At 40.5% G+C, this 14,240-nt stretch overlaps 1 protein-coding gene across 5 annotated transcripts in view; it reads left to right on the top strand.

Annotated features, from left to right (window-relative positions):
* The window catches only part of UBE2H (ubiquitin conjugating enzyme E2 H), a 103,069-nt gene that overhangs the window by 68,142 nt on the left and 20,687 nt on the right, over window positions 1–14,240 (top strand). For 3 of the 5 annotated variants that reach the window (XM_045495625.1, XM_045495627.1, XM_045495626.1), the window contains 2 exons: window positions 9,597–9,636; window positions 11,087–11,139. The exons of the other annotated variants lie outside the window; for them this stretch is intronic. In XM_045495625.1, the coding sequence (XP_045351581.1) occupies window positions 9,597–9,636; window positions 11,087–11,139 (93 nt within the window). The remainder of the gene's footprint in view (window positions 1–9,596; window positions 9,637–11,086; window positions 11,140–14,240) is intronic. 5 annotated transcript variants of the gene reach the window in all.

The raw sequence follows: 14,240 nt of genomic DNA, 5'->3' as shown, positions 1-14,240 counted from the left end.
AGATAAAAGGAAGGTTTCAGTTTTTACTTCTGAAATGGGAGATTCTGAAGGTTGTTGATGTGCTCATTGTAGGGGCAGTTGTCTAGAAAAGAGGGAAAGCTTGGTGATGCTGGGCATCAGGATGAGGATTGAAGGCACAGTGCCTTTGAGACAGTAGGAAGACCTTAAACATTTGAATGAGCTCTTGAGGCAGGAAAAATTAGCGTGTGTGCAGGGAGGATTTTGATGGGGAGAGTGAGAGATCCTGCCCACCAGCCCCCATCCTCTCAAAATAGGCAGAGCTTTTAAGTCAAAGTGAGAAATAGAGGAGCAAAGGGGACTGGAGATTTATAGAATAATGAGGAAAATGCACAAGCCGTTGGAGAATCGGGGACAGGCTACTAGTGAAAGGAGAAAGGAAAATTATCTGTGATGTTGAATCCACAAAAGGTTATTGAGCATACTTTTTAAAGTTGGTGCATTTGCATAATGTCTTTCCTCCCTGCCAGCCCAGTAGATATAAACTCCATGAAGGCAGACCCTGGGTCTGTTCTGCTAAACATTCCTTCTCCCCACCTCAGGGCCTGGTACATTGCCTGCTCTGTACTGAGGTGAGGGAGTAGATGAATGAATCAGTGTTTAGTGACACCTTCAAGTCCAAGTACAGCGAATATGAATGATTGGTTTCCTCCAGTTGCAGATGGGTATTTCTGAGGAGAGAGTGCATGGGGTTTGCAGAAGGTTGCTGCAAAGCAATGATGGCAATGAGTCTTAAATCTTTTTTTTTTTTAACGTTTATTTTTTTTGAAAGACAGAGTGTGAGTGGGGGAGGGGCAGAGAGAATAGGAGACCCAGAATCCAAAGCAGGTTCCAGGCTCTGAACTGTCAGCACAGAACCCGATGCGGGGCTCGAACCCATGAACTGCGAGATCATGACCTGAACTGAAGTCGGATGCTTAACCGACTGAGCCATCCAGGCGCCTCAAATCTTAAATTAAGCAAGGAGAGGAGTGAAGATAGGAGGGCTGGTGGGTGGGAAGAAAAGGGAGGGTCAGTGGATTAGAGTTCTTAGGGACTGTGGTGGGTGGGGGTGGTCTGTGATTTTGGAGGTGAAGCTGTTTATAAGATGACAAATCCCAGGTATGTCCTGGGAGTGTGATGGGAGTGTGAATGAGATGTGATAGAGGAAAAGTCACTGAGAAGAAGCTTCAGGGATTGAGAAGACAGGGTGTCAGGAGTGTGATCTGTGTGGGTGATAATGTCACTAAAAATGACAAGAAAGAGACTTGGACGCCAGGTGCTAAAGTTCTCAGTAATGGAAGAAGCCAGTGGTCATATCGGCCCTGTTAAATGAAACACCTCCTGTTGGCAGTCTATAATATTTAAATTCATTGACCTTCATCTTGCTATTAGCCAGAGTAAAAATAGTAGTTGGCTTTCCCTCCCCCAGGCCACCTCTAAGGGGAACCTTGCCTTTGTACATGCTTGCTTCTGTCAGAAGATTTGTCCATTTCCTTCTAGAAGCTGGCTTATGTCAGTCTCAATTCTGCCTTTGGCAATTCGTTATTAGAGAATCTTTCCATTTGCTACATAATAATTCCATCTAGCTTACTCTTTAGGTTAGTTCCTACTTTAATTATAGTAGCTGACCTGTAGCTTTTGAGCTGGTTATTCTGACATCTTTTTGGCATTAACTCCTTTCCTCCTTTTTGGATTGTTATCGTAATGAAAACATGTATTTTTGGCTTCCTCTTTAGTTAAACTGCGATCCTTTTAAAAACAAGTAAGAGTAGTGTCTTAGTTCCCTTTGAAAAGCTTGTTCACCACAATTTAAGGTTTGTTCATATTTCTGGTGTTGGTGAAAACATAATGCTAGAAGGAACGTCAAAGATGATATCATCCAGTTGTCTCAGTTTAAGGATAGTAAAACTGAGACTCAGGAAGGTGGAGATAAATGACTGACTACTAACTGATTGCAGAGTCTGCCTTCTGGTTTCCAGTCTGGTCTTTTCCCCCCAAACCAAATGCAATTAGAATGGTCTTCTTCATGATAAATGTTAGAGTACCTGTATTTTCTATTTCCAGTGTGATGGGGTTATAGGAAGCCTAATACCCACTAATCAAAATATACTCTAATGCTCTGGACACTTCTAAAGGATTGAGAGAGGAGTAGGTAGGGGCAGATACTTTCATCTTTAGGATGAGGAGAGTGAGGTGAAATTACTTGCCTGAGCTCATGAGGCTTATAATAACGTTGAGTACTTACTGTGTGCCAGTTGCTGGTCAAATGCTATACATATACTCATTTAATCTTCATAACAGTCCTATGATGTGCAGATACCAAAATTTAACTTAGCTTTATTCATAACAAAGGCAAAGAGATTCAGTGACTCTTAACTTGCTTGAGGCTTGCAGAGTGAAACTTGGGCCGTGTGACTGGAGTCTGATCTTTTAACCACGACTTTATTTAAGAAGAGTGGCCAACTGTGTTCTATACTGCCTCTACTGAGGCAGGGAGTAATGACCATGAGAACAGAGTCCTCCAGATTCAGACAGTGTGGTTATATGAATGATCAGGAGAGTGAAAGAGACCCTGTGGAGACAGGAAAGAGAGCGTTACAGTCTTCCGCAAATGAAACTACAGGAGAGTAGATTTAAGGCTCGCAGGTTTTGGTAGGCTGCTAGGTTGGTAGCAGGGTTAGGCTGTTGAAGGATAACACTTCACCTTTTCTTAGTTATAAATGAACTCTTCTTATCCATCCAGCCCATCCCTCAGATTCCATATTATCAGAGAGAAAGGAAGAAACAGAAAAGACGACCCCTTGTTGAGTTTAGATCTCCTGAACACACACAGGATCAGTTCAGAAGTTCCCATGACACAGGGCATTGAGAGTGAGCTCCTTGCTGGGTTCCTCACCCAAGAAGAGACCGGCCCAGGTCCATCTCTCCTGAGTAGGAAAGGCTCGGCTCTCGGAAGAGGCCTCTGCCTGGGTGCGGGCTGCCACAGGCTGGGCCTGGCCGTCTGAGGTAAGATGAAAATCTCTGAGTGTGCGCTAATGCACAGAGCTGGCGGCATGGCCGTCACTGGTGAAGCCAGCAGCAGCGCCACCCCCCACCCCTCTTTTAGCTGGAACATCCCAACCCTGGTCGCCTCCTGCATGCTAGGAATGGAGATCCAAGTTACTACCCTTAAAAAATGTACAGTCCGAGATGCTGCTAGGAGTGATAAGATCCAGTCTTTAATAAATAGATTCGAAACAATTATATCTGCCTAAGAAACGAATCCATCAGGTTGGTTCTGAGTGGTCTACCTTGTGTGGGCATCTATCATGAAGACGGAATATCAGAATGGCTTAATGTTTTCACTTACCCTTTTCTCACAGGGATTCATAAACTCGTAATTAAATTGCATCAGCCACAGCCGCCTTAGCCGTCTGCAGTCCCAGCTCATTTTATCCCTGGAATGGAGCTCCTCTATTTTTGCCTTCGGCGTTTTTCACCTCCTCACCTTAGGGTGGATTTACCTTGTTTCATGAGTCACTTGTCGGACCTCTCATTTCTCAAGATTATTCTGAAGGAAATTTCTGTATAGATGACTGGACCTAGGTATTTCATTGTGTCCACACATTTGATCATTAAAAATATCCTCACAAGTAAAACAAAGGTGATTAATTTTTGCCACCTTTATTTACATATTGACCCCAGTATCTGAAGTTACTGGAAAGCGTGTACAACTTTATACAGATCCCCTGCTGGGATTAGACACAGAAACGGGCTGAAATAAACACCGGTTTTCAGCATGACTCGGCATGATGTTATTTACTTCCTCTGCCTATTAGCCTATGGGTCAAAAGATGTGTTAGTCTAGAACAGTTGAGTATTGGGAGTGTCACAAGCTAAAGCGTGGCATATTTTTCCTTTTTAATAATCTCTCATTTTATGAGATAATGCAGTTTTTCACATCAACTAAGCATGATTTGGATTCCTCCTCCAGAATTATAAATCACCTCATTCCCCTCTGCTAAAACATAGAGGACAGAGGTGGTGAGCTTTTTAGCCAAACGTTTGATCCTGTTGCCTTCCCTTTTATAAGTGTTGGGTCGTGCCAGAGGATAATTGTCTCAGAGATTTGAAGGAGTTGTGGATTTTATCTGGTCAAATCACTGAAATATATATATCATTAGAAAATGTCTGGTTGTGAATAAAATCTTAAATCATGTAGATTAAAAATGACTTGCTTCCGCCTATCATGTTTTCACAAAAGCAGTTTTCAAAATATGTTTTCTTAAAATATCTTCAAGCTAGTTCCTGGTTGAATGGAAACAAGCGTTGGGAAAATTCTCTTGTCGCAGACGTATTCGTTAGTGTGGTGATCGCATTGCCAAAAGGAAGGAGGACATGCCAGGGCAAACACGCTGAGTCCTGAGAATGTTCCTTCTCTGAATTCCTGGCCTGTTCTTTCTGTGTCTCCTCCCCTCCTCGTCCAGAAGTGCTATTGTTGCCATCATCGTTCAGCGTGTAAAGGACTTTGCCAGAAATACTGCCCACAGCTTGTCCAAGAGCAAATGTTAAAGGATATATACTCCGTTCTGTTTACTTACTTTGGGTATTTTTCTAACCATTGAAAATGCCTGGTATTGGAAGAGATCGTTGTAGTCTGGAGATTGTTTTTTGGGCAGAATTGGTCTGGTTAAACTTGTTCCTCAAAGGCAAAGGTATAAACTGTTTCTGCCTACTTTGGACCAGTCAGTGGATTCTGTGTCTCTTTGTGGTATTTTAGCATGTTGTTAGCTTTGTATTCTCTAGAATATTTCTGTACCTAAAAATGTGCCCTGCAGAATTAATTTCCTTTATGGACTTAACTTTAGACATTTCCTCTAAAGTCCTCTGTTGTCAGAGCTCTGGCCATTGTTATTAAATCCTAGATTTTTAGTGCTGATAGTTCCTTTATAAACAGAATAAGAATGGAGGTTTTGGAGATCATACAGTCTAGCTATTTCAGGTAAAGGAACAGGCTGAGAAGTGAAGGGACCTTCCCAAGGTCTGCAGTTACTAGCAGGGTTGGGACTAGACCTCAAGCCCCTGTTAATACTTTTCTTTTTCCAGTCTGATTTTGCCCTCTGTCTCAGAGCTTAGATGATGTTTTATACTTAGCAGGGGCACTGGGGTCTGGGCTCCAACCCATTTCTTTTTCTTTCTTCTTTCCTTCCTTCTTTCCTTGTTTATTTTTGAGAGAGAGAGAGAGTACATGTGCATGAGTGGGGCGGGAGGTAGACAGAGGATCCAAAGCTCTGTGCTGATAGCAGAGAGCCCGACATGGGCCTCGAACTCACCAACTGTGAGATCATGACCTGAGCCAAAATTGGATGCTTAACCGACAGAGCCACCGAGGCACCCCCAACCCATTTGTTACTAAGAGTATGTTTACTGAGTCCTTTTTGGCCCTCCCTGTTATGTACTCTTGGATTCAACCAAGCCAGAATTTCGACTTAATTGAAAACAGTGTGGAAGCTGTATTGATTCCAAATGGGATCTCTGGGCCTTGTACCAGAAGGGAGGCACTTTAATCTTTCAGAGACCGTTTTTGGTAAACATTTAAATCTCTTTTGACTCTAGCTATTTTCTCAACTTACACCTTTGAGGTTCCTATGACATGAAATTGTTGAAGTTCCGTTCTCACTCTTCTGACTTTCCAAAATTTCTGCATTGTGAATTTTAATAATTGAAAAAAAAAAACCTTCAAGTTAAAAAAAAATTATAAATGTAGGAAACATTCTAAAGCAGAACACAGCTCACTCATTTTGCTCGGGACCTTTGTTCTGTCCCCAGCACTGATGTGCTGGTGCTGTGACCTTACTGAGCTGTTCCCTTATTAGCCCCCACCCCCTCCCCCCTGCCCGGAGATAAGGCTTGTGTTAAAAACCAACAAAAAATCTTAAGGAGGGATTGTATGTAACACCATTCTAGCATAGTCTCTGGCTTCCCACCTCACTCAGAATGGAAATCAGCATCCTTGAAAGGGCCCACAAATGCTCCTCACCTCTCTGACCTCACTTCTAGGCTTCTCCTTATTCATCACGCTTCAGCCTCACCACTCCCTTTGCTGGTCTCCTCATACTCCCTTTGCTGAGCTCCTGATGCATTTTGCACTTGGCTGTTCGTGTTATATAGACACTCTTCCCCTAGATACTGAATGATTCCTCCCTTACCTCCTTCACTCCTTCCGATTGTCCGCTTCTCCATAAGGCCCTCCCTGCCAATCCCATTTAAAATTGCAGCTCCCACCCAAGCATTCCTGTCCTGAGTCCCCTTCTCTGCTGTTCTTCCTCCATAACACTTGCCACATTCTAGCGGAGCACTTGTTTTTAAAGAGCTCTCCAGGTGATTCTTACCTGTAGCACTGGGGACCTCTGCCATACATGTTGCTTTACGAGGTGTTACTTAGGAGACATCTAGCAGAAGCAGGATTTTCAGCATCAAGAATGAATTGTGAGTTCTTTGTTGTAGCTTCAAGCCAAAATACTTTTCACATAATAGAACAACTCTCTTGAATTAAACCATCTAGTGGCTAAACATTGTTTCCCACTCATCAGAAAGGTTCTTGGCAGTTGTAATAGCAGTATATTCCTGTATGTAACTAATCTTGAGGACCATATGTCTTATAATCTGAAGATCTTTTGATTTTTTTTTTTGTATTGAACTTGTAATATTTAAACAGAAAAGTGTTTAAGATTTGAGAGAAAATTAAATAGTTGATTTTAGTGACCTTCCTCCTTAAAAATGGTTCAGCACTGGATAACCTGTGTATAATTTGGTCCACTTTAGAATGTTTCCTACATTGGGGTGCCTGATTGGCTTAGTCGGTTAAGCGTCCGACTTCGGCTCAGGTCATGATCTCACAGTCTGTGAGTTCGAACCCTGCGTCAGGCTCTGTGCTGACAGCCCGGAGCCCAGAGCCTGCTTCGGATTCTGTGTCTCCTTCTCTCTCTGCCCCTCCCCAACTTGTGTTCTGTCTCTCTATGTCTCTCAAAAAAATAAATAAATGTAAAAAAAAAAAAAAAAGTGTTTCCTACATTTTTAATTTTTTAACATTTTTTTCTCAATTGTTAAGGTTTTTTTTCAATTATTAAAATTACACAGTATAGAAATTTTGGAAATTCAGGAGAATAATAGAATGTGGGAGTCTCTCAAAGTTGACTACTGTTGACACTTGATTGTTTCCTTCTATTTTTTACATTGCTGTGATCCCATTTCTGGTACAGGATGGGGGTGGGGGTAGTGATGTAATCTGAAAAGTGTAATGGAGAAAATATTCCCACCACAAAGAATTAAGTGCTGTTAACAGTTGTAGATGTTTGCTTCCAGTTTCCTATGTGCAGACTTTGAAAAAAAAAAAAAATACAAATACTTTCTCTCTTTATCTCTTTTTAAAAGGAATATAGTGTTACAGATAGATTCATCTTTAATCACCATTCCCATTCTGTTCCCTGTTCCCACCATGACCTTGACCCTGCACCCTCACTGAAATAATTACTTTTTAAGTTTAGTATATATGTTGCTTCAGTACAGTTTTCTATACTTGTTACCATAGAGATATGTAGTGTTGCTTTGTTTTAGTTCATCTAAATGTTATCATGCTGTAAATTCATACAGCTTTTTTTTTTCTCCCCTTAGCGATGGATCTATCCAAGTTGATACTTACTGATCTAGTTCATTACCTTGGCTTTATCGGACTCCCAACATGTGGATATTACTACAGTTCCCATAGTCCCTTTTGATAGGATTGCATTAGGGTTTTGGCTTTTATAAATAAAGCTGCAATGAATATCCTCATGGGTCTTCTTGAACACATTTATTAGTGTTTTTCTAGGGTCATACAGAATTTTTATCCTCTTAACATTAAGACATGAACGTTTGTATTGGCTTAGTTTAATCTCTTCAGTAAACACAGACTTCTTAAATCTAGACTTGGAAGCATCTTATTTCCTTAATGAAAAATTAATATGAAATAGTAATTGGACACAAGGCATTTCTTTTTGCATTAGAGTAATTTAAACATTGCTTGAGCTCTCAACAGCAGTAAGAACATGAAGCCATTCCAACACAAAAAAATGTAAAAACAATTAAAAAAAGTAGAAACGTAGTTAGTATTAGAGTGACTAGAGCAAGTGAAGACTATGGAATACCTGGAATTTTGTACTATTAACCCCGTTTTCTAAGTCTAGAGAAGTTGTTAGATTTTCCCAGGTAATGACCTTTGTTGGAACTCGTCCCTGAGGATCCTCCTCTGATGCCACTTCTCTGCATCTCTCCTGGTACCTTCCTCTTTCCCTCCAGCTGTGTCCGTTCTTTGTGCATATTGCACTTGCTTCCTTGTGTCTTGTCTCAGTGCTGCGCTGACGTCCAGGAGAACAGTGTACTGCCTTACTTATCTCATACCCTGAACAAGCACAGTGCCTGACACGTAGGTGTTGACCGAATACATTGTGAATGAGGGAAAGAGAAACATACGAGGTGGGGGTGAGGGAGGGTGGGATTGAGAGGGACACAATGATAGTCACTTCAGTAGGGAACTTCAGTTTATCAAAAGTATGGAATGGAATAAAGTCTTGATATGGAGGATAAAATGATGGCTCTGACAGTGGACCTCTGCTTTCGCGTATTGTCATTTGCATATATACAAACTGATTCAGTCACTGGTTTTAATTAGACTAAAACTAATTTCTCCTTGGAATTTAAACGTCAATATATATGTTAAAGTCTAGGGGCGCCTGGCCGACTCAGTCAGTAACACATGCGATTCTTGATCTCAGGGTTGTGAGTTTGAGCACCACGTTGGGTGTGGAGATTGCTTAAAAATAAACTCTTTATAAGTCCCTACTTACTTTTGTTAGTCTCTACTTGTTCTTCTAGGGATATATCAAAAAACTTGAATCCCTGACAGATACAGCCATCTTACAGATTTCTCTTTTAATTCCTTGCCTCATTTCTTGGTTGCCCCAATTTTAGTCAAAACTGGGTTTCCTGGAATGAGTAGACTAAAGTTAAATATTTTGGTCACTGTGATGAAATCCTTTGTGGTTTGGTAGCGGTATTCCTTTAGTGTTTCAACAGCTTCATTCATGTTCCGCACCCAGTGTGGTGGTATGATACCGGTAACTGAGCTTCAGAAGGAGAAGTTTAAATGCAGAACCTCCAAATTTAGAGACTGAACAATAAAACTTGGGCGGGAAGTCAGGGTAGCTTTCTTAACTTGCTGATAAAAGTAATCAGTACTAGGTATAACCCACTTAGAACTACAAATTTTCTTCGCAAGTACCTTCATACATAGCTCAGAAAACAATTTCTCTTAATGATTATTTTGGATAAGAAGCTGCATTGCTTTCAAAGTTTGCTCATTGTTTTTTAATAGAACTCTCATAGAACCCTGTGTTTTAAGTAAGTGACACTGTCAGATCATATAGTATTAACAGTAACCAAACATCTAAGATTAAAAGTAATGAGTTATGGGTATCATCACCTTTTTCTAATAATGAAATTGTTTCCAGTACTAAAATACTTTAAAACGAATTGTTCTCTGGATACTTTTTGCTGCTAATTAACATCTCTTTTTACAGGATTCATGAATAAAATTTTCCATCCCAACATTGATGAAGCGTAAGTAACTATTTAAAAATGTTTAAATCTTAGCAGCAACTGCCCTTACTAGCATTCATCTCTCTCTCTCCATTATTTAAAAAAAAAAAAAAAAGCGCCTCAATTATCTTTCTAGATGTTATCAACAGAGAGGACCATATGGTCACTTAAACTATAGAGTCCCAGGGATATGATATTTTAAACCACTTTAGTGCACATTCTGCTGTTGGGCTGCTTAGTTTTCCCATTGCCGTGAGTAGGTCCTTTATTCCCCCTGATACCCAGCTAGCATGTGTAATATTCCACATCTCTTTTCTCTTTGCATAGACACAATTCAGAGATCTAAGTTTTCTGTATACAGATTCACTATTTTCAGCCCTTAAAGTGTTTCTTAGTTCTTGAGAGTAAAGCAAACATGAATGACTGTGGTTTCATTTCAGTTAATGAGTCTTACGTACCCTTTCTTTCCTTCTAATATTTTATTAGTGATATTTTAAAATGTGCCTCCTATTGTGTATTTCTGATGCTGTTTACAATACATGCTTTTTTTGTTCTGCAGTCTTGTGGCTAAATTTTGCTGTTACACACACACACACACACACACACACACACACACACACGAGGTATTCTGAACTCTGTGTGAGTAGGTTGTATACACACATCATGCCCTACTGCCTTTTTATACTTGTGTGTATCAGTCATCCTAACAACAAAGATGTTTTGTTACATAAGCACAGTGTACTCGCTAGGTTCAGGAATTGAGTGTCAGTTTTAATCTACTGCCACATTCCAGCGGTGTACCTTTTTGGCACTTATTTTTCCCCCCGTAAGTAAAATATCCAGTCCGTGATCATGTATTGCATTTACTTGTTTCCTTAAACTACTTTAATTACACGTTTCTTTAAAATACTTTAATCTGGAATTGTTCCTCAGCTTTTATAAAGTTGACATTTTAAAAAAGAATATAGATCGGTTATTTTAAAGACCATCCCTCAATTTGGGGTTGTCTGATATGTTTCCTCATCATTAGATTCAGAATATGTACTTAAGACCAGAAAACCACAAAGTGTAATTGTGTCCTCAGGCTACTGAGGAGGTACACAGGTTTGTCTGCCCCTGGTTGCCAGTGTTAATTCCAATCACCTGGTGAAGGTGTTGTCTGATTTCACCGTTGTATACTTGCTGATTTTTCCTTTTAATCTCTAAGGAAACAGTAAGACTTTGTATATATTCTGCTCTTCATCATACTTCCCTAATTGGGATGTTTTTTCCTTCCTTCCTTCCTTCCTTCCTTCCTTCCTTCCTTCCTTCCTTCCTTCCTTCCTTCTTTTCTTTCTTTCTTTCTTTCTTTCTTTCTTTCTTTCTTTCTTTCTTTCTTTCGTACTATTCTTGATAAATAAAATTAGTTGCCAGGTACATGCAACTAGCTTTCTAATTTTTAAAAAAATGCCATTCTTTCCATCTGTTTCAGGTCAGGAACTGTGTGTCTAGATGTAATTAATCAAACTTGGACAGCTCTCTATGGTGAGTTTGGCCATGGAATATTTTTTAGAGATGTTGAGACACTGCCTAAAAAATGTTGTTTGCCTTTTCTTTGGTTTAAGATGTTTTGTTGGGAATGGGAAGGGATTAAGAGGGCCTGGATGGGAATGTTTGATCAGTGAAAAAAATATTTTCTCTCAAGTACAAACTTTGACTTAGCAACGGAAGTTTAAAATAATCTTGTGAGATTTTGAACTTAAGGTATAGTGATGTACATATGCAGACATACAAATAAACATGTAAACATATGTGTGTGTTCAGAAGCACATTGTATACATGTTTACCTGTAATCCCTTTGACTTTTGGGAAAACTCCTAGCAATATCCCTGTGAAGTGAGATGGTGCATTAACAGGTTTGGGGAGTCCTCTGTTTTGAAGGCCAAAACCTCATTATGAAGCCTTGCCTCAGTGCTGAAATCAACATCTCCTCTCTTATAGTGAACCAACCTGTGAATTGCACAGCTTTATGCAGTACAATGCTCAGCATCACAGAGATATGTAAGGAATATCAGGCCCTTTCTGCCTGAGCTTGTAACTTGGTTGGGGAGCTACAAATATGTGGAAATCTATGTAAGTTAATTAGGGATACAACAGATCAGTCTGTATTCCCCCACGTGTCCAGGTTGTCAGGCGCCATGGGCCTCTCTGCTCTCGTGCCCCCCTCCCCACCCCGTGAGGCTTCCCCTGATGCTCCAGCTGCAATTGATCCCTGCACACCCCTACATTTGATAGCTTTTTGTGGCCCATTTTTACTTCTTATCTGTGTGTGTCGTTCATGCCTACTTTTTTGTGCCACTAGATTGTTTCCAGTCATAGGGGTCTCTGGGGTGCACGTCTGCTGTCCGTGTCCCAGCACTCCCTAGCAGAGCCTCGTACCCATATGCGGTGAAAGAGTCAGTGGTGCAGGCAACACACAGTCCCCAAGAGGTTCAAGAAAGTCACCTTAGGCAGGGCTTGACCGGAGGGAGCCTTTCTTACTGAAGAATTAGGAGACTTTTTTATTCCAGCCACAGTCTGCAGACTTCTTTGCCAGACATCCCTGTACTAGGACGGTGCATGAGACTCACAGTGGAAGGCTGGTCACCAGCAGCACACAGTTAATCCTTCTTTCGTGTTTTCTCCTCCTGATTCTGCCATTTAAGAATCATTTCCTCTGTCTGGAGTTACCCTCCCTGGTCTTTGTATGGCTGGCACCTTCTTTTCTCACCTCAATCATCTCTCAGAGAAGCCTCCTTTCCTAGCTACTCCATCTAAAACAACGTTCCTCCATAGCATAGCAGCCTGTTTTAAAAACCTGTGTTTAAAGCCAGCATTTGTTTATCGTTTATCTTATTAGACTGTAAGCTCCACAAGAGCAGGGGCTGTGTGTGTACACACATGTATACAAGTGCCTGAAACAGTGCCTGGTGTACAATAAGGGTTCAGATATTTGTGGAATTATTGACTGAATTAATCACGCCTAGTACTGTGAAACATGAGAATTTTAGGGATACAACGGCTTATGAGGAGATGAGGCAACAAGAAAGAACATATACTCTGAGGTTGGTTAAATGGATTCCTTTCAAGATGTGTTTTTGGTAAAAATGTCTCATGGCAGACTGCCTGGAATAGCTGATGTAATGATGTATTTTCTTAAACTGCATTCACATTTTAGAAATGTACATAACAAAATACTACGAGCTGGTTCCAATTACAGTAAAGTAAATTGGACTTCAACTAATTCTTTTACTGTTGACCAGAAAAGCTTTGTGGAAGAGATTTGCTGATTCTCAGGTACTTCACATCTCAGAACAGATTTTTGAAAAACAACAGCTTATTGAATTATAACTCACATACATGATATTCACCCATTTAGAGCATGTAATTTGATAGTTTTTAAACAAAGTCACAATTACGTACAGCCATCACCACATTCTTGTCAAAGAAGATTTTCTTCACCTTAAAAACAAAACAAACAAAAAAAAAACCCATACCCTTCAGCTGTCACCCCCTCATCCCCTTAACCTTCCTCCCCGAACCCTAGGTAATGACTGATCTACTTTTTGTCTCTACAGATTTGCCTATTCTGGAATTTTTATAATGGAATCTATGATATGTTGTCTTTTGTGACTGGCTTTTTTGAGTTCACGTAATGTTTTTAAGATTCATCCATGTTGTAGCACGAATCAGTACTTCATACCTTTCATGGCCAGATAATACTCCATTTTACAGCTATTACGTCTTTTTTTTTTTTTTTTTTTTTTTTTAAATTTTTTTTTTCAACGTTTTTATTTATTTTTGGGACAGAGAGAGACAGAGCATGAACGGGGGAGGGGCAGAGAGAGAGGGAGACACAGAATCGGAAACAGGCTCCAGGCTCTGAGCCATCAGCCCAGAGCCTGACGCGGGGCTCGAACTCACGGACCGCGAGACCGTGACCTGGCTGAAGTCGGACGCTTAACCGACGGCGCCACCCAGGCGCCCCAGCTATTACGTCTTTATCCATTTGTCAGATGATGGACATTTGGGTTGTTTCTACCATTCAGCTGTTTTGAATAATGCCTATGTAAATGTTCGTGCACAAAAGTTTCTATGCGGGCATATGTTTTCATTTTTCTTGGGTGTGTACCTAGGAGTAGAACTGCTGAGTGACATGGTAACTCTGGGCAAACCTTTGAGGAAGTGACAGACTATTTTCCAAAGTGGTCGTACCATTTTACTTTCCTACCAGAGGGTGTTTGAAGTTCAGAGCAGATTTGGAAGCAGAAGCCCAACGTGACTTAAGATTTATTTCATCACATGTATGGAATGTTGGTGTAAAGCATTACTTGGTGAAGCACTTAGTAACAAGGATTAAATTACATTGGTCAAAGTGAACTTTTATTTCCCTCTTACATGTGTATAAGTTATCATTAAGTGTTCTGTAACATATGAACATGGAGAACACTAACACTGTAGATAAGTGCAGGGACCCATGAAGGAGTGAGTGTAGTCAAAAATGTACTCAGCATGGGAGAATTGTTCTGACATTTTGCTCAGACCGAAACTGCTCCTCAAGAAGATTCAACATTTCTTTCATGGGCAGTTTTAGGAGCAGGTAATTA

Source organism: Leopardus geoffroyi, chromosome A2 (genome assembly GCF_018350155.1).
Source record: "Leopardus geoffroyi isolate Oge1 chromosome A2, O.geoffroyi_Oge1_pat1.0, whole genome shotgun sequence".
Taxonomy (NCBI): Eukaryota; Metazoa; Chordata; class Mammalia; order Carnivora; family Felidae; genus Leopardus; species Leopardus geoffroyi.
Note: the sequence above shows the minus strand (reverse complement) of the source record. Positions and strands in the feature narration are given on the sequence as shown.